We start from the raw sequence: 19,993 nt of genomic DNA, 5'->3' as shown, positions 1-19,993 counted from the left end.
CAGCAGTGTTGCAGTTCTTGACACCCTCAAACTGGTGCATCTGGCACCTACTACCATACCCCGTTCAAATGTACTTAAATCTTTTGTCTTGCCTATTCACCCTCTGAATGGCACACATACACAAAACATGTCTCAATTGTCTCAAGGTTTAAAAATCCCTCTTTAACCTGTCTCCTCCCCTTCATCTACACTGATTGAAACGGATTTAACAGGTTACATCAATAAGGTATCATAGCTTTCACTTGGATTCACCTGGTCAATCTGTCATGGAACGTTCCAGAGACTGGATCGTGAAAGGACAGGGATGGTTGATTACAGGTGGGCTTTTCTCATACAGTACACACTGTCAGGGTGGGGTGAACTAGCAACATTATTTGAAGACCGCTATGAGTGTGTAAAGAAAACACCAAACATCAGCAATAACCTGAGAAATGAACAGAAACTTGTCATAAACTGTCCACACATCTGTTTGCCCTAAAAAAAACTCATCATGAGCAGACGTTTATGGTCAAAGTGTCGAAGTAGGGCAAACATATCTATTTATTATTGCTTGTTGTGTCGTGCCAATGTTCTTCCTTTTCAAACGCTAAGAAAGTCCTTTTAGTGAAACATCACATTAAATATGTTCTTCAGAGTCTCTCCTCAGGGGTCTGGCCGACACCAGGAAGCAGAGGATGCCAGCTGCATAAGATGGAGTCCCGTCAGAAGAAGGAGAAGCAGAAGAGAGAGCGCATCCTGAAGACCTTCCAACACCCCCCGCAGCTCATGGTCATGTCCCCGGGGGGCACCAAGGAGGACTCCAGTGGCCCCCAGCACTTCTCTTCCTCCCCACTGAACTCCTGGCACCACATCATCATGTCCAACAGCAGCCGCTACTCCGTCACCAACCTGAGCAGGGAGCACATCCACCTTCCCATGCCCGGGAGCAGGACCCACCACAGGCCCACCAGCTCCCCCACCATGTGCTCCTACTCCCAGCCCAAGCTGACGGAAGACCCTCCACGCTAGCCCCAATCTAAACCCTGTTATGCAATTTTACAGAGAAATCACTGGCTTCTACATACAGTCCATGCATTACACATATAACCATAAAATATACATTCCTCCAGTATACATAACCACGTTTCAGGCCAACTTTATGAATCAACTGGGGAAATTATAATACCACACCATTATGACATCCCTGCACTAAAAATATCCTAGCAGTTAGAACCAACAAGTCTGAATCATAACCACCTCGACTACTCCAGAATGACTTCCACTCTGTTTGTCTTAGCTCTCCTGAGAACCTGAGCCTGTGGAGCGAGAGGAATGGGACGGAGGATGGAGATGGGAAGTGCTCCTGTGAGGCCTTCCTGCCCGGCTCCACCTTCCCAGTGGGAGAGCTGGTCCTCCTGGAAGAGATGGCTATGCAGATCAACCACAAGCTGGAGATGGAAATGAGCAAGGTACACCAGTATGGAGTCACATAGATGGTTATAATGGTGGTTATAGTGGCCTATCACTCTCAGACACACTATACACCATACATCCTATCATCAAATCACATTTTATTTGTCACGTGTGCGGAATACAACAGCTAGACTTTACCGTGAAATGCTTACTTAAGAGCCCTTCCCCAACAATGCAGAGTTTTAAAAAGTAAGAACAATTTGCAAAAAATGAAATGGTAACACAATAAAATAACAATAAGGAGATTATATACAAGGAGTACCATCGTAGACCTATAGCTAAGCTATAAAGATTGAGCAATAAGCACGGGTTCTGATGACCTACTCTTTCCTTAACAGTAGCTCAGTTTGCCTATTATAATATGACTTATACGGTCATTTGTATTTAAAATATCCCTCCCCTCCAGTTCGAGACATATGAGAGCAAGCTGACAGTGTATGCAGAGAGGATAGTGAACCTGACAGTACTGGTGGAGCTGATGGAGAAGAACCCTGACGCGTACAGTGACGCCTACAGGAGGTGAAGGTGCAGATCAAACAGTTGGAGGCTCTGGTACAGCAGCTCCTGGGCTCCATACAAACCTCCACTACCGCCTTTGAGTCTCTGCACCAGCAGGTAACTACCCGAAGACTGTCCCCAACAACTCATCTGGCCACGATGCAGCTATAAACAATGAACATGTCTATTTTTCACTTCAGACATGTATCTTTTGAAGGACTTAAACTTCTGGTCTTATGGTTGTTTATCTGTGTTCTCACAGATCTCCTCCATGGTGGTGGGGTGGTCGTGACCAAGCTGGAGAGATACAATAAGAACCTGGTGTTAGTGACCCGTCGCGAGTACATCAACATACAGCTCAAACTGGAGGAGTGTGAGAAGCGCCACAATGAGATCTTCAACCCCAACATCAGTAAGTCTAAGACTACCTTTATGGTCTATCTATGCACAATCACTTCACCCCTACCTACATGTACAAATTACCTCAACTAACCTGTACCCCCGCACACTGACTCGGTACCGGTACCCCTTGTATATAGCCTCGTTATTGTTATGTTATTCTATTATTTGCATTTCACGGTAAGGTCTACACTTGTTGTATTCGGCGCATGTGACAAATAAAGTTTGATTTGATTTTGAATTGATGGTGATACACACCCACCTCATGCCAAAACATTTGTAGACCATTGCATCTTTGATGTCACTGACTTTACCCTCTTTTCTCAGGGTCCTGAGAGCACGGAGGTATAACCAGAGGCAGCAAGCCCATTGTCAGTCAACTGAATGCCCACTTGAATGCTCGCTTCAAATGGGGAGGCTGGGGGAAAGATTCTAAGCCTGTGCATGGTTCTGAATCTCAATACTGGTACTCTGGGTATAGTGGTGCCTCAATTGTTGACATGAGATTTTACAGTAGCTACAATAATCGTATTTTGAGAACTCCATTTAAACACCAAAGCTTGTCAAGTTGCTGGTATGGAACTGGTAACAACTTCATTGTTCGTGATAACACCCTGTATTATCAATTGAACAACCCATTTAACATGGCCAAACTGAATTTTACTACTATGAACTATGAGTACAGGGTCATTGCAAAGGCTAGCACCAGATTCTCGTATAGTCACTCACCCAATCAGAACCTAGACTTTGCTGCTGATGAGAATGGGCTGTGGGTGACCAATGCTACAGAGGAATCCAAGGGTAAAATGATCATTGCTAAAATTCATGAGCCATCATTTGGTATAGAGGAGTTTTGGGAAACCAGTGTGTACAAACCATCTGTGAGCAATGCCTTCATGGTGTTTGGAGTTTTCTATGCTGTCAGAACAGTTGACATTCACTATGGGGAAATATTTTATACTTATGACACCAAGATAAAACAAGAGAGCTACATGAGTATTCCATTTGAGCGGTTCCAGGACAAGTATGTCAACCTGGACTACAACCCCACTGATCAGAAACTCTACATGTACAACGATGGCTACTATGTCAACTATCATCTCTGGTTTGACAACCAGGCCACTGTAAACACAACACACCCCTTGGTCAGATAAAAGGCATATTGTGGCATCTCTCATATTGAAACTCGTTATACTCAAGTCAGATTTAATCTCTTTTGTAGTTGCTCTGATTATATAGAATATCCGGGCTCATGCTCATCGTGTTGATTTTAAATAAATGGCTTAAGCATTCTCGTTGTGTTCAAGGGTTTACCTTTGATATTCCATCTGAAATAGTACTGTCTTCATTGTATTAAAGTATTATGATTCCGTCATCTTCAGTCTACATCAGCATCTGTATAGTGAGGTGTATACTAGACCCCAGAGTCAGCCAAATGAAGGTCAGTTGTGGCTAATACGCATGATACTGTGTATCTCATATAAAATACTTTAAATGAGTCCCTTATGCTGATAATAAATTCGGTGTCAAACATAAAGTCAGATGCCAATACATTTTCTGTCTCTAGACTGTCTTGTTAATCTTCATGTAGGCCTACTGTAGGTACTAAACAGTCTCACTCACCAACATCACAGAGGGGGTTTGTGATACTGTTTTAGAGGAGAATCTCTCTCAATATGCAGCACATTGTTAGGAATTAATGAACAGTAACACACTTCATTCCTGAGAATACTTAGTCTGCTCATTATTGATATCTAAACATATAGAAAATAAAATTTGTACAATATAATGTGACATTTTGCAAGGATGGGCTACTGCAAAGTCTTGAAAGAACGACATTTGTCTCTTCCTTGTCTTATCTAAAAAATACTATGGTAAAACCATGTTGAACACAGACCGAATCCTCTTTTGGCCTCTTTGGACATTTATTTTGTTAGCAATACTGTATGGATTTGAACTATGGAAAGTGGCTTGAGTGTTAACTATTTAAACGTAGTTTGTGTACAGGCGCGCGATTCAGTCTGCATCGCAGATGATCCGAATCCCGATTGAGCCGACATATGCAGCCCGTGAATGCATTCTCCGCGACAGCAGAAACATTGGCTTTATTAATTGTCAATCACATTATAACGCAGATCTTCAGCACCTATACTTCTTACCAGCATAATCTAAAGTCTCAGGTGGAGAAAAAAAGTTAGCATAATACTTGTGGAATTGTGTGATGGAACTTGCTAGGCTATATCATTGGAATAAGGATGAAAATACTTTATTATACTATGCTTATCTCAACATATAATATCCTGCCACATTGTTGATTGACTAATAGTAAGATCCATTTATGTAGTTGATAATATCAGGTGCCATCTACCATATGCCATCAATAACATGTCTTCATAACTGAAAATAAAATCAAAATCAAATGTATTTATATAGCCCTTCGTACATCAGCTGATATCTCAAAGTGCTGTACAGAAACCCAGCCTAAAACCCCAAACAGCAAGCAATGCAGGTGTAGAAGCACGGTGGCTAGGAAAAACTCCCTAGAAAGGCCAAAACCTAGGAAGAAACCTAGAGAGGAACCAGGCTATGTGGGGTGGCCAGTCCTCTTCTGGCTGTGCCGGGTGGAGATTATAACAGAACATGGCCAAGATGTTCAAATGTTCATAAATGACCAGCATGGTCGAATAATAATAAGGCAGAACAGTTGAAACTGGAGCAGCAGCACGGCCAGGTGGACTGGGGACAGCAAGGAGTCATCATGTCAGGTAGTCCTGGGGCATGGTCCTAGGGCTCAGGTCCTCCGAGAGGGAGAAAGAGAGAATTAGAGAGAGCACATGTGGGGTGGCCAGTCCTCTTCTGGCTGTGCCGTGTGGAAAAAACTGTCCATATGCCCTGTTTCTCATGCACTCCATGTCCACAGAATTTTGTGATCAATACAATTATTAGACAGATTTAAAAATTTGTACTTGAGTATTTTATTACAAGCAAACAAGGATGTCTGCATATAATTCCTCAAGAATTGAAGGTAGTCTCTTAAGAAACAGCAGTAATTATGGGAAGAAGCAAGATGTTTCTCATTAGCTGATAGGAGCGAGTCTTTAAAAACCCAGAACAGATGGACAAGGACCCACACCAGAACACTGGATACAAGATGGTTCTGTTTCTAGTGCTCCTGCTTCTCCTTTGCCCTGCAGTGGCTTGGCTGTTAAGGGACTCTCATTTTCTCCTTCCACTAAACCTTGACAGTTAGAGATACTTCCAAAAAGAGTGCTAGTTTACTACTTGAGTGAGCCACCACTCTGAAGTTCAGTCCAAACTTGTATTTTCCTCCCGCCAATGGAGGACTGGGACTCTGGAAATGTGACTGCAAATGTAGGTGAGTTGGAGCAATGTCTTAGTCATGTGTTTCTTCCTGACATCCCCTTCCCTGCAGACCATGTGGAACACATGCAGCAAGTCACCAAGGATCTAATGCTGGAAGTGGGAATCCAGATAAAATAATTTACTGTTGTATTGTAATGAACACCATGAGGTTTGAGCCCCCTGAACAGGATTGAATCAATATTGCATTTACACACCAGGTTGTAGAGTGATGTTAACAGTAGCTTACTCCAGTTAATGGAACACGTCTTGTAAACCTTAGGGGGGATGCTTGTGTATATTTAACCGAGACCTCATTCACAGTATACCCTACTAGATATCTTACACTGGGACTACTACCTTTGTCTCTCTTGCAGCTGGACAGTTACAAGGGCAGGATTGTGATCTATTTGGCTGAGTTAAGCAACCTGACTATCCGAGTGGAGGTTGTGGAGAGCGGCCCTGATAAGTACATCCGACTGGATTTCGAGCTTCTCAGGATCAAGACGAGAGAGTTTGAATTGTTGGTGACACAGCTGAAGGAATCCCTCAACCCCTCCTCACCTATGTTCGACAGCCTATACACTGAGGTAAATGGGTGATAGGTAGACAGACATAGCAGAATGACTATTAATGACTGTCATTGGCATTATAAATAAGTGACAGCTAATATCATGCGGAAGAAAGAGGAATGTTGCTATATGGAACAAATGACCTATTTGTCCTTTGTACACATGCATCCATAGATTCACAACATGACCCTGATTGTGAACCAAGAGGAGGGGACAAACCCAGGTAAACCCAAACCCATTGGTAAGAAACCTCTGTGATGGTAGCATTGTTAACGTATTGTATCATTATTTCAAAGCCAGTAGTTTGTGGATTTGTTTGTCTTATATATTATTAATAGCTATTTATGTTTCCCCCCAGGCTCCTGCAATCATAAAGGCATTGCCAGTGTAGGGAAGCCAGTGATCAGCCAACTGAATGTGAACTTGAATGCGGGTTACAGATTTGGGGGGTGATGGAAGGCTCAAAACCCAATCGTGGCTTTGAATCAATGTATTGGTAAGGTGCCTATAGCAGTGCCTCAGTGCATGACTTTTATCTTTACTCCGGCTATCAAAATCTGGTTTTAAGGAATTAATTTAAACAACATAACTTGCCAAATGGATAGCAGGGTACCGGCAACAATTACATTGTTCATGGTAACACCCTGTGTTACTAGAAAAACAGCCCATTCGGCATGGCTAAACTGAATTTGACCATTAATTCTCTATTTTGCTTAGGTCAGGGTATGACTAGGGTGGGTAATCTAGTTTTCCTATGTATTTGTTTGGCCTGGTATGGTTCCCAATCAGAGGCAGCTGTCTATCGTTGTCTCTGATTGGGGATCATACTAAGGCAGCCTTTTTCCCACCTTAGTTTGTGGGATCTTGATTTTGTATAGTTGCTGTGTAGCCTGCAGAACTTTACGGACGTTTTGTATTTTGTTGTTTTTCGGTGTTCATTTGAATAAAAGTAAGATGTTCGCCTACCACGCTGCACCTTGGTCTCCTCATTCAAACGACGAACGTAACAGAAGATCCCACCACAAACAGACCAAGCAGCGTGGCCAGGAAGAGCAGACATCCTGGATATGGGAGGATATCTTGGACGGTAAGGGATCCTGGACGTGGGAGGAGATCCTGGCCCGGAAAGGATCGCCTTCCATGGGAGCATATGCAGGCAGCGAGGGAGGAACAACAACGACACCGGGGTTCGCAACCATGACGCAAGCATAAGAGGAAGCCCCCCTCCAAATTGTTTTGGGTGGGGAACACGGGGTGGCTGGCGGAGCCAGGTTTCAGACCAGAGCCAACTCCCCACATTCGCTTTAAGGAGCGTGTGACCGTTCAGGCACCATGTTATGCGGTGATATGCACTGTGTCTCCAGTGCGCATTCACAGCCTGGTGCGCTCGGTGCCAGCTCCCCCCGCACTTGCCGTGTGAAAATGAGCATCCAGCCAGGACGGGTTGTGCCGGCTCAGCGCTCCTGGTCTCCAGTACGCCTCTTCGGACCAGGATATCCTGCGCCGGCTCTATGCACCAGGCCTCCAGTGCGTCTCCCCAGCCCGGTACGACCTGTGCCTGCTCCACGCACCCGGCCTCCAGTGTGTCTCCGCAGTCCGGAGCCTCCTGTGAGGGTTCCCAGTCCGAAGCCTCCAGTGATGATCCATGGCCCAAAGCCTCCAGTGATGATCCATGGCCCGACGCCTCCAGTGATGATCCATGGCCCGACGCCTCCAGTGATGATTCATGGCACGAAGCCTGCAGTGATGATCCGTGGCCCAGAGCCTCCAGTGATGATCCATGGCCCGACGCCTCCAGTGATGATCCATGGCCCGACGCCTCCAGTGATGATCCATGGCCCGACGCCTCCAGTGATGATTCATGGCACGAAGCCCGCAGTGATGATCCGTGGCCCAGAGCCTTCAGTGATGATCCATGGCCCGGAGACTGCAGTGATGATCCGTGGCCCAGAGCCTGCAGTGATGATCCATGGCACGAAGCCTGCAGTGATGATCCGTCGCCCAGAGCCTGCAGTGATGATCCATGGCCCGGAGACTGCAGTGATGATCTGTGGTCAGGAGCCTGCAGTGATGATCCATGTCCCGAAGCCTCTAGTGATGACCCAAGGCCCGGCGCCTCCAGTGATGATCCATGACTGGAAGCCTCCAGTGATAATCCATGGCGCGGAGCCTCCAGCGAGGGTTCCCAGTCCGGAGCCTCCAGCGTCAGTTCCCAGTCCGGAGCCTCCAGCGACGGTTCCCAGTCCGGAGTCCCCGGCGACGATCTACGGTCCGGAGTCCCCGGCGACGATCCATGGTTTGATTCCTCCAGCGATGATTCACGGTCCGGAGCTTCCGGTGATGATCTCCACACCAGAGGTGCCACCAAAGTTGGCAGGGCCACGAGCGGAGCGGGGTCTGCGTCCCGCACCGGAGCCGCCACCGAGGGTAGATGCCGACCCGGACCCTCCCCTATAGGTTCATTTTTGGGGACGGAATCCGCACCTTTTTTTTGGGGGACTTTAGAGATCCTTTTAAATCTATATGTTGGTTAGGTCAGGGTGTGACTAGGGTGGATAATCTAGTTTTCCTATTTCTTTGTTTGGCCTGGTATGGTTCCCAATCAGAGGCAGCTGTCTATCGTTGTCTCTGATTGGGGATCATACTTAGGCAGCCCTTTTCCCACCTTAATTTGTGGGATCTTGATTTTGTATAGTTGCTGTGTAGCCTGCAGAAATTTACAGTCGTTTTGTATTTTGTTGTTTTGCGGTGTTCATTTGAATAAAAGTAAGATGTTAGCCTACCACGCTGCACCTTGGTCTCCTCATTCAAATGACGAACGTAACACATTGCCAAAGTAAACAAGGTTGAATTTGGCATAGAGGAGCTGTGAAATATCAATGTGTACAAAGCGTTGGTAGGCAATGCCTTCATGGTGTGTGGGGTTCTCTATGCTACCAGACCAGTAGATGTTTACACAGAGGAGATCTTTTACTCTTATGACATCAAAACAGAGCAAGAGAACTACCATTTGAGAAGTTCTAGGATGAATATATAAACCTGCACTAAACCCTATTGACCAGAAACTTTACATGTACACCAAGGGCTACTATGTGTCTTATAGTGTCACGTTTAGCAAAAACTAGAGCCTCCCTCTGATCTATCGTATTGTGACTGAAATGACTCTCTGACAGCATGGGGCTTTGACTGAATAAATACTCATTACTTTGTCTGATGCACTGACTTGCATTCAAAACTCATGTCCCTTGAATTTCTGAAATAAAATCTAACTGAAGCATTGAATCTGGTTGTGTTGTAGTTCAGTTCATTTTAAGTTGAATTGAAAATTAAAATGTTCATTATTACCATAATGATTAAAATACCCAGCCAACTGTGTCAGATTCCCTCCCATTACCTAAGGCAGTCCAATGAGAAAGAGTATCCCACCCCTTATTTTTTAGTAGAATATGAGTCACTCCGTATAACTAGTACCACAATATGACTCATCCCCAGTATTTATTTTACCTTTATTTAACAAGGCAAGTCAGTTAAGAACAAATTCTTATTTTCAATGACAGCCTAGGAACAGTGGGTAAACTGCCTGTTCAGGGGCAGAACAACAGATTTGTACCATGTCAGCTCGGGGGTTTGAACTTGCAGGTTCCTTGTCCAGCGCTCTAACCACTAGGCTACCCTGCCGCCTCAGTATGATATCAGACCCCTCCCTAGCTTTGGGCTGGGCTGTGGTTTACTCTCTCACACCCTCTCCTCTCATTTCCCCTTCCCCTTCCCAGCTCTCCTCCTTGGGCTGGGGCTTCCGCCTTGCTCCTCTGTAAGCAAGCCCTCCCCTGGGGTGGCCCTCCTCTTTGTGCTCCAGCGAGAGTCTGGGTCCAACTGTTACTGAGGACCAAATCAGAGCAGATTAGACTAAGCTGGCAGGGTGAGGCCACATAGCATCCATTCACTGCATGTACAACAATGAACCATGCACATTGTTTTATTCTTACGGTTTCAGGTCATTGTTGTACAAATCCATTGACTAATTAAAATGTGGATACAACATTATACTGTAATAAATTGCCAAATCTATCTGAAATAGAAAAAAGGTCTGAGAACAACAGCAAGACTAAAACAGAACAGAACCGAATATTTTTTATAACTAAACCAAGATAGACAACAGTCTGTCGTTTTCAAGGGGAACAAATGACCCATAGTGGGCAGAACACACAAGGAGGGGGCAGAGCCAAGCACGAGTTAGCGAGATCCCATTGGTGCGTTTTAGCATAATCTGCATATTTCCGTTAAGAAACGCCTACTCTCTGAAGTGTGCGTGTGCAATAACTCGATTCGCTTTTGCTTTTGCAGTCCTTCTAAACAACGCGATTTTAAAAAACTTTTGCAAAGGCCAAAGTGTACAAACCGTAGTCCACTCTGTTCATAACATATTGTAGTTTTGCGAAAAGAAAACAGTATTGAATGTCGGCCAAAATCCATCTCGTTCCATCTTCTCCCACTGCGCGCCAGTGTGTTTCCCCTAAGCGGAAACGCCAAGCGGATGCTTCACGTTTATACATCCAGTAAAATATCTGTCTCATTGTTCTATCTGACAGCTCCGTCTCTTTAAATATAGCATCTGTCAGGATGAGACCACCTTACATAATTTCAAGCCAATAGGCAGCCTCGCTAAACTCTCCTCCTCTTCCTGATATCTGTGCAGAGGGAGGCTGCTGAGGACGAAGGCTGCTGCTGGGGCAGTGGGTCTAGGGGGCATGCTCTGATCACATCAGGTAGGATATATGTGTGCATGTGTTGTCTGTCGTGTGGCGACCAAGATGAATGTATGATGCAAGCATGTCTATCCATTGCAGACAAACAAATGGGATTATTGTATTGTTAATATTGTATATTCTGGTTTGTCTCTACGCTGACAATGTTTGTCGTTAGTATCAAGGATATTGGTGCATGTAACATGGAAATACTGCAGGAGGCGGACTGATTCTCAACAACAGACACACTATGACTTCTCCTCATTAGACTGTATGAGGAATGATAAAGAGTGTATGTGAGTGGGATACAAAACTAACCCCATGTCACAATGATAGACAATGGTAAGGCATCAGCACATTTTCATAGTGCACTTGTGTGGAATACTAAGAGCTACTATGATTGCAATACATTAGCATTTATAAATCATCTGATAGGGATCTGCCCACAGCGTTCGTACAGTAACATGTACCCACAGGGCAAAGACGTCGATATTTCAACGTTTAGTTTTGATTTACATTTGGTTCAGTAGTCAACTAACGTAAATTCAATGATAAATAAACAACAACAAAAATCACTGTCATTGGATTTAAGTTAAAAGTTTGGTGGAAAAAAAAGAAGACAAAATGCCCTTAGGTTGATTTATTTTTTTCCAAATCTATTCAGTTTTCCACGTTAATTCAACATAAACACAGATTTGTTTTTAGATTAAATTTAAAAACATTTTTTTGCAAATGTATTAAAAATTAAAAACAGAAATACCTTGTTTACATAAGTATTCAGACCCTTTGCTATGAGACTCAAAATTGAGCTCAGGTGCATCCTGTTTCCATTGATCATCCTTGAGGTGTTTTGACAACTTGATTTGAGTCCACCTGTGGTAAATTCAATTGATTGGGCATGATTTGGAAAGACACACCTGTCTATATAAGGTCCCAGAGTTGGCAGTGCATGTCAGAGCAAAAACCAAGCCATGAGGTTGAAATAATTATCTATAGAGTTCTGAGACAGGATTGTGTTGAGGCACAGATCTGGGTAAGGGTACCAAAACATTTCTGCAGCATTGAAGTTCCCCATAACACAGTGGCCTCCATTTTTAAATAGAAAAAGTTTGGAACCACCAAGACTCTTCCTAGGGCTGGCCACCTGGCCAAACTGAGCAATCAAGGGATAAGGGCTTTGGTCAGGGAGGTGACCAAGAACCCAATGGTCACTCTGACAGAGCTTCAGAGTTCCTCTGTGGAGATAGGAGAACCTTCCAGAAGGACAACTATTTCTGCAGCACTCCACCAGTCAGGCCTTATGGTAGAGTGGCCAGACGGAAGCCACCCCTCAGTAAAAGGCACATGACAGCCCGCTTGGAGTTTGCCAAAATGTGCGTAAAGACTCTCAGACCATGTTAAACAAGATCGGCCTGAATGCCAAGCGTCACGTCTGGAGGAAACCTGGCACATCCCTACAATGAAGCATGGTGGTGGCAGCATCATGCTGTGTGCATGTTTTTCAGTGCCAGGGAGACTAGTCAGGATCGAGGCAAAGATGAACAGAGCAAAGTACAGAGAGATCCTTGATGAAAACCTGCTCCAGAGAGCTCAGGACCTCACTCTGGGGGCGAAGGTTTACCTTTCAACAGGACGACAACCCTAAGCACACAGTCAAGACAACGCAGGAGTGGCTTTGGGACAAGTCTTTGAATGTCCTTGAGTGGCCCAGCCAGTGCCTGGACTTGAACCCGATCCAATGTCTCTGGAGAGACCTGAAAAAAGCAATGCTCCCCATCCAACCTGACAGAGCTTAAGAGGATCTGCAGAGAAAAATGGGAGAAACTCCCCAAATACAGGAGTGCCAAGCTGGTAGCATCATACCCAAGAAGACTCAATGCTGTAATCGCTGCCAAAGGTGCTTCAACACAGTGCTCATTAAAGGGTCTGAATACTTATGTAAATGTAATTTTGTTTCTTTATTTTTTTTTATAAATTAGCAAACATTTCTTAAATCCTGTTTTTGCTTTTGTCACTATAGGGTGTGTGTAGATTGATGAGAAGAAAAAAAACAATTTAATCAATTTTAGAATAAAGCTGCAAAGTAACAAAATGTGGAAAAAGTCAAGGGGTCTGAATACTTTCCGAAGGCGCTGTAAGTACTTTGAGTCATCCTTCCTCCTCACCACCCCTGCAGCACTGACAGTGTTTATTCATCAGCAATAGTACCAGAGCTGCACACTCATACTCACTTCCTGTGCTCTACTGAAGTAAAAACTGAACTCTCTGATGACCCAGGTTCGTATCATCATGCTTGAAAACAAAGACTTTAACCTTCAAGTGGAGGAGGATAACCCCCCAGTGAGCCGACTAACTGCTGCCAGAGATGAGTCTCACTGCTGATAGGACCAGGGAGAAAAGGTGAGACACTCCACATGCTTATGATCTGATGAGGAGGCTGGTGAGGGGAGAATGGCTCATAATAATGGCTGGAATGGGGCGACTAGAATGGTATCAAACACATGGTTTCCAATGTTTGACACCATTCCATGTATTCCATTCCAGCCATTATTATGAGCCCGTCGTACAACTGACTAGGTATCCCCCTTTCCCTTCCTCCCTCCCCAATTACAGTGCCACCAGCTGCCTGTAAGGGGAGAGGAACAGAAAGTCTATTATTGGTCACATTACTTTCACTTTACTCTCAGTTTCATGCTTTGCTGTCATGTTTTTCTCAGACAAGTGACTAGTTAAGGGATTTACTGTAGCCCTGGGGAAATCTTGGCTTTTGGTAGTTAACCATCTCTGGAAGATTTGATCAATTATTCTCTGCCATCGTAAGGATTATTCTTAGGAACTTCCCTTAAAGAGAGGAACGTCTTAGCGGTGGCTGGTCGTGTTATGACTCCTCCTAGGACATACAGGTCTGTGTGATTCCGTATAGCTCGGTACACTCTTGTGTGGCTGCTAGGCCCGTCTGGATCTCCACAGTGCAGAGCCAGGACAGCCATGGCCAAGAGAGACTACCTGGTGGAGGCAGCCAAGCAGATCCGAATGGCTCTGGACAGGGAGGTCAGTGAAGACTATGAAGCTGCCTTCAGCTACTACAAGAATGGGGTTGACCTGCTGCTCAATGGAGTTCAAGGTACAGTGGTAATCTACTGTACTCTAGAGTATTCTGTCAACATGCAGGGTTCTGGTTAGGGTGATATTGAATAGAGCAGGTTAAGGAGCTACAGACTTTAGCTACTCAACACAGTGAGAATAAGTCATGTGACATGAAACAGGAACATGTGGATTTATCTGCTCATGATTCATCCATTGTAAAGCAGAATTAAATCATTCCTATGAAAAACAGGAAGTCAGGAAGCCAAGGTCAGAGAACGATATCCATACTGGTAAAGCATGCCGGATATTCTCTCTCTACTGTGCTAGTGAAGTATGTCAGCTATATTCAAACAGAAGCGTTTGAATGATGAGGTTATTTCAAGTTTCAGTTTAGTGGAGTGAGGTTTCTCCATTGTGTGAGAGGGAGGGAACTGAGGTCTGATGTAGTTGGTCTGTCTTCCAGTGGACCCTAACAAGGAGCGCCGGGAGGCAGTGAAGAGGAAGACTACTCAGTATCTGAAGAGGGCAGAGGAAATCTTTATCTCCCACCTGCAGGACAACCTGGGGAAGGGGAACTCTCACTTAGGGGTAAGAAGATGACCTTTGAACACTCATTTTGACAAAATGAACATTCCATAATACTGTGCAAATCTTGTTGATGGAAATCAACCCACTCTGATCATCCATGTTACTCAGGGAACTGGACACTCATTTTCCAGCTTTTTACTCCTGTGTTGATTTATATGTCTCGTCTGTTTATTGAAGAAGTGGTTAAGTGCTAATCTTCCAGTTAGCACCTCTCTGAATCATTTCCTTCTGGGAAATCCTGAGTCACATCCTCAAAGCAACCAGTATGTGCTGCTTATAGCCTCTCTCTAGAGATGGGCTACAGAACAGCACAATAACTCCATCTCCCTCTGTTACACTACACCCGACCCGGGCGAGAAGATCACATTTGCCAGGATGCCTCGCACTGGCCGGCTGGGCGCTCTCTCTCCCCCTCTCTCTTATGCAACATGCTAATATCTGTTTGAAGATTGTAACTAATCCTTGAGTAGAAGCAACATTTCAGATCTGAATTAAACACAAAGACACGTGTCCACATCGCTGTTATCTGTCCTGTACTGATTTGTGATCTCTTTTTATCACCAGGGTTACAGTAGTCTGAGATTCCGGCCAATCAGACACCTGAGCTGCCCAGTGGAGGATCTGGAGATGTGTAAAGTGGTGGGGATCATCGATAAGGTAAGGATGTTTTTACACTCACTGCTCTCAACCAGACATGGGTACTATAACGTTTTGTTAGACTGATGATACTCTCTTGAACAGACATCCTGGCTGTAGTTAACCCTTTATTAACCAAATCACATTTTATTGGTCACATACACATATACCATGTCTTATAGATCCAGTGACAACCATGATGCTTACCTAAGCAAATAGTACCTTGTCCTAAAATGTCACAACCATCTAATAACATACTATGTTCTATTTAAACTAAAATAAAATGTACGTCTTCTCCCCAAGGTTCTGATTGTCCAAAGCCTGATTACAAAGGAGAAATGTGTTGTTAAAGTAAGTACTTACGTCTGAACTTAACACTACCAATACAGTATGTCAGAGGACAGAGTGGCAGACGTGTAGTAGAAACATGCAGCTGTCTATCTGTGTAGATGCATATCCAGTGCACAGATGGCTGTTGTACTGTCTGGACCCCTGCCAGCCATTCTGTGGCAGCCCAGTCAATGGGAATACTCTCAGTCTTGAGTATCCTTCACCATTGATTTGGCTAAAAGCCCTCCACTCTGACCCTCTTAGTGGAAATGCACCTCTGATTTCCGTAACCAGAGAGTTGTTATTGGAAAATACTGTAGCAGGGTCTCTCTAAGGCGCAGGTCTCAGTAGTCTCGTTTACACCTGGCACTATCATGCATCATGTGTCTTGATCTTGTCCCATTCTGATTGTGCCCAGATCTTGAGAAATGTGTCTACATATGATATTAAAATGTATCTTTTTATACGACCACTGTTTCTACATTGTGACCAGATTTCCTGGTCTCTCCCTGTATATAAATTATTTGATGGATATTCTTTCAAAATAATATTTATTTATTTTAAGACACATATTGATGCCATAAGTCAGTAGTGCCACCTGTCAATGATTTTACAGGGTGGGATAATGAGGATTTAAATGGTTTCACTATCCAGATCTGTTTACACGAAAGATATCCAGACACAATGCATGCCTGACTACCTCCGTAAGTGGTCAGGAAGAGCTGATCACAATGTGTCTTTTAATCGTCTACACCTGTCTTAACAATCAGAATGTGGACAAGATCAGGACAAAGGACCCGTGTTAGAACCAGGTATAAACAGTGCTAGAGAAGAGCCCGCTTTTGTTGAGATGAGTTTTTAGATTTCTGTTTTTATCAATTAACTATAGACACAGACTAAGACTAGACAAGAGAACAATGTGTATTACAGTAGAGAAGTTGTATTTTGACCAAGGTAATAGTAACAGCATAGTAATACATGTATTCTATTGCGCCGTGTCCTCTCAGAGCCTGCCCAAGTCGAGCTGGGAGAGCCGGGACCAGCCCACTATCATCCCCCAGGGCGTCCCCTATATGGTGAAGCTGCTGAGGTACTATGTCAGTGAGGATGCTGTGTACCTGCATCTGGAGCATGTTCAAGGTGAGCTGAACACAGCCTCTGCCTGCCAGCCCTGCAGTATGGGAGATGTAGCGGATGCTCTTACCTAGCCTATCGCCATGCAAAGGGAGATTTATGTCCATGGCATAGCTGTGGACCTACAGGTTACATTTTTTGTTGTTGATGGTTGCACTCTTCAGCCATTTTGGGTCAAGGATGCCAAGGAGATTAGCTGAATTAAAATAAAGAAAAACTACTATTGTCTTATGATGTATTGACTTTTCTATGCTCTGTAGGTGGGAAGCTTTTCTCCAAACTGTCCAAGGTGAGGAACGACCGAGCCAAGGAGCACCCAGAATGCTACATTCCCAGCCAGCACAGGATCAAACTGAAGAACAGCTACACCTCCCCTACCATCAGCTCAGACTACCAGCAGAATGACAGAGGGGACACAGGGGCAACCCCTCTCCTGGAGAGGGAGAACGAGGAGAGCCCAGACACAGACTCCCCTGCATCTTGGCATGAGGCTCAGCATCGTCTGGAAGGCTGTAGGACCCACTCCTACTGCGAGGAGACAGGCTGCCTGCAGAACAACTCTAGGTCTACAGAGCTACAGTCCTCTTTATCTGGGCCAATGAGGACAGACATCAGTCCCCATATCCATCTAGCATGCCACAGTCAGTGTTTGCACTCTGAATCTCAGGACAAGCCTGCTCTTCCTAGTCATCTGTGCATCAATCAGGTTCCTGATGTCACCTCTGAGCCTTCTGGGAAGGCCACTGGAACAGAAAAAATTGAATCCAGTTTGGATTTTGACGTGGTGTGGAAGGCTGCTGATCTGACACAGAATTGTGAGAGTGACTCCGATATAGCTGCAGGTAAACATGTACTTCAAACAACTCAGACCTCTTCTGGTGGGACAGGGTCAACAGTGAACTTGAAGAATCATTCTATCAGTTTGTATTCACAGAAAAGTTATGTTCCCCTCCATAATCAAAGCCAGGCTAGTGAGATGGCAACTTTGACCTCCTATGGCTCTCACCAAGGCAGTGTTTCAGGTGGAGACCTTGAGAACACTCTGGGTGTAGAGCTATCCACACACCAGGAGAGAGGGCAGGAAGAACAGGTAAACCGTCACACTACTGAAAAGAGCATTGTGAACTTAGTAAGCAGGGACACAGAGACTTCCCAGCCTGGCAAAGCTGTGTGTCCCTCTACAGTAGACGAGCTGAAGGTCATGAGGACATCCTCAGGGATCTCTCACCCCCCTTCCCTGCCTCACTGTCTCAGTGCTGGGACACAGCAGGGGAACCAGGCAGGCATCTCCCTGGCCCTCACAGGGGAAAAGTATCATGTGGGGCCTCCTTGCAGAGAGCCAGGGGAGGAGGTGGAGGAGGGCTGGGAGCTGAGCCCTTTGAGTAAGGACATCCCCCAAGGGAAAGGATCACTGTGTGACCCCAACACCACTGGCCCCACAGGGGCCTCCCCACAGTGTCGGAAGGAGGACATGAATGCTTTCCTGAAGTCAAATGGATCAGATGGACAGGGTCAGGATCAGATCATTGAGGTAGAAGGCTGGTGCCACCAGCCCAAGTTCCCAGCCAAGGCCTCCAGAGGGAGAGATGGGGTCAGGCAGGGCTGTTGGGGGCTGCCTGAGGCAGAGGTGTGTCTGTTGGGAGCTCAGATCCTCCTGGCCCTGGAGAGTCTTCACCAGCAAGGTGTCATGTGCCGTGACCTCAACCCAAAGAACATCCTGCTTACCAGCATCGGTTAGTCACCTAAATCACTTTAACTCCGTACGGTCTCAGTTTTTGGCATGAGTTGAGTCTTGAAAACTCAACAAACTTTGATTGTGACATATTGTCATGTTTCTCAACAGGAAAGGTCTGCCTGACATTCTTTGGCCAGTGGAGTGAAGTTCAGTCAGAAACCAACTCTGAAGCTATGGACCAGATGTACTGTGCCCCAGGTGGAAACACAGCAGTTCCACATATGGCTGCTACCCTAAAGTGCCTTCTAGTGTTATTATATATCAGACATTTAGTTTGAGCCAACAAGAAACCTGTTAATAACAGTTCTGTTTGTTGTTTGTCAATAGAGATTGGAGGTGTGTCCAAAATAACAGAGGCTTGTGATTGGTGGAGTCTGGGGGCATTGCTATTTGAACTTCTTACAGGAATGGTAAATAACATTTGTATTGAATAATCCTTTGAAGAAAAAAAGAGGCCAGAATCTTGCCCTCCGTCATAGTAAAGTTTTTTTTCAATCCAAATGTGTGTATGTATATTGATTAGAGTGCTGCCAACCTATCTGTTGATAGTATCTGTGTTGGTACCATTATCAAGTCCTTGTTGAAACTGTATGCCTGTTCCTGTGCCTCCAGCCCCTGTGGCAGTTCCACCCAGCCGGGGTACATTCTCACACCCAGCTTCTGATCCCAGACCAGCTGAGTACTGCAGCTGCCTCCCTGCTCACTGAGGTAAGGCCTGAGTCCCATTACACACATGACTGGTAGTGTAAATACCGTAGACATATACACACATGCTGCTAGCCTGCAACCACAGATACACACAGCCACACACATTGCACAAACTCAAATTGGCTTTCTGAATGAGTGACTATTGTGTGTTCCACAGCTTCTGCAGTTTGACGCTGGTTATCGTTTGGGCTCTGGAGGCGGTGGAGTGAGTGACATCAAGTGTCACCCCTTCTTCAAGGGTGTCTCCTGGAAGGCACTGAGCAGTTAGGTCAACAGACTGTCTGCAGCCAAGTGAAGTTGGGCAGCCACTGCCCCCTTGTGGCTAAAATAATTGAAACCCCAGGAGCTACTTCCTGAGCATCTTGTTCTTCCCAAAGAATGAGAATTAGAAGGGTAATTCAGAGCAATATGCACACAGCCAACATGTCAGCCCTGCAACAACCAAACTCCTGCCTGCAGTGTTCTCTTTGTAACAACCATGTTTGAATAATAGAGGCTAGTGTAAACATAGTAGGGCAAAATGTACTCCTGGGTGACTTTTGGGGTATTTCTGTTGTACAAATGACATGCAATGCTACTGTTCACATCCATGCATAGCATCACCAAGTATGGAAACGGATGTTTTTCATTGTCAAACACTTACTACACAAATACTTTTTGGTCAGCCAATGGCTGTGATAAACAGCGTTGACAATAAGGTTAGTAAAATGAAGCAATGCATCTGTGCTGTGTTAGTCTTTAATACACTC

At 45.0% G+C, this 19,993-nt stretch overlaps 2 protein-coding genes and 1 pseudogene across 10 annotated transcripts; all 3 read left to right on the top strand.

Annotated features, from left to right (window-relative positions):
* Positions 1–690: 690 nt before the first annotated feature.
* LOC112255758 (olfactomedin-4-like) lies at positions 691–3,717 on the top strand. The gene is made up of 5 exons (XM_024428607.2): positions 691–1,007; positions 1,277–1,448; positions 1,859–1,955; positions 2,213–2,362; positions 2,686–3,717. The coding sequence occupies exons 1-5, from the start codon at positions 691–693 to the stop codon at positions 3,501–3,503; spliced, it is 1,554 nt and encodes a 517-aa protein (XP_024284375.1). The 3' UTR covers positions 3,504–3,717.
* Positions 3,718–5,685: 1,968 nt separating this feature from the next.
* On the top strand, positions 5,686–7,701 carry LOC112255759 (annotated as a pseudogene).
* A 2,934-nt stretch (positions 7,702–10,635) lies between these two features.
* LOC112256689 (ribosomal protein S6 kinase-like 1) lies at positions 10,636–19,966 on the top strand. Of its 9 annotated transcripts, XM_024430107.2 has the most exons (13): positions 10,636–11,047; positions 11,205–11,368; positions 13,304–13,426; positions 13,950–14,077; positions 14,577–14,701; positions 15,266–15,358; positions 15,641–15,688; positions 16,675–16,807; positions 17,062–18,534; positions 18,645–18,734; positions 18,864–18,946; positions 19,149–19,244; positions 19,402–19,966. In XM_024430107.2, the coding sequence occupies exons 3-13, from the start codon at positions 13,392–13,394 to the stop codon at positions 19,510–19,512; spliced, it is 2,415 nt and encodes an 804-aa protein (XP_024285875.1). In that variant the 5' UTR covers positions 10,636–11,047; positions 11,205–11,368; positions 13,304–13,391; the 3' UTR covers positions 19,513–19,966. The 9 variants fall into 9 exon arrangements, with proteins under 9 accessions (XP_024285875.1, XP_024285874.1, XP_042181328.1 ...); XM_024430106.2 differs by lacking the exon at positions 11,205–11,368; XM_042325394.1 differs by lacking the exon at positions 10,636–11,047 and having other exon boundaries at positions 11,054–11,368; positions 13,977–14,077.
* The last annotated feature ends 27 nt before the right edge of the window (positions 19,967–19,993 follow it).

Source organism: Oncorhynchus tshawytscha, linkage group LG08 (assembly GCF_018296145.1).
Source record: "Oncorhynchus tshawytscha isolate Ot180627B linkage group LG08, Otsh_v2.0, whole genome shotgun sequence".
NCBI lineage: Eukaryota > Metazoa > Chordata > Actinopteri > Salmoniformes > Salmonidae > Oncorhynchus > Oncorhynchus tshawytscha.
Note: the sequence above shows the minus strand (reverse complement) of the source record. Positions and strands in the feature narration are given on the sequence as shown.

What these genes read in the sequence shown, in the direction of transcription:
- LOC112255758 (XM_024428607.2), top strand. Translation starts at nt 691, where the DNA reads ATGGAGTCCCGTCAGAAGAAGGAGAAGCAGAAGAGAGAGCGCATCCTG. An exon ending in TGGAGATGGAAATGAGCAAG is followed by an intron (nt 1,449 to 1,858) that starts GTACACCAGTAT and finishes CCTCCCCTCCAG; the next exon opens with TTCGAGACATATGAGAGCAA. An exon ending in GAAGAACCCTGACGCGTACA is followed by an intron (nt 1,956 to 2,212) that starts GTGACGCCTACA and finishes GTGTTCTCACAG; the next exon opens with ATCTCCTCCATGGTGGTGGG.
- LOC112256689 (XM_024430106.2), top strand. Translation starts at nt 13,392, where the DNA reads ATGAGTCTCACTGCTGATAGGACCAGGGAGAAAAG. An exon ending in GATAGGACCAGGGAGAAAAG is followed by an intron (nt 13,427 to 13,949) that starts GTGAGACACTCC and finishes GATTCCGTATAG; the next exon opens with CTCGGTACACTCTTGTGTGG. An exon ending in TGGTGGGGATCATCGATAAG is followed by an intron (nt 15,359 to 15,640) that starts GTAAGGATGTTT and finishes CTTCTCCCCAAG; the next exon opens with GTTCTGATTGTCCAAAGCCT.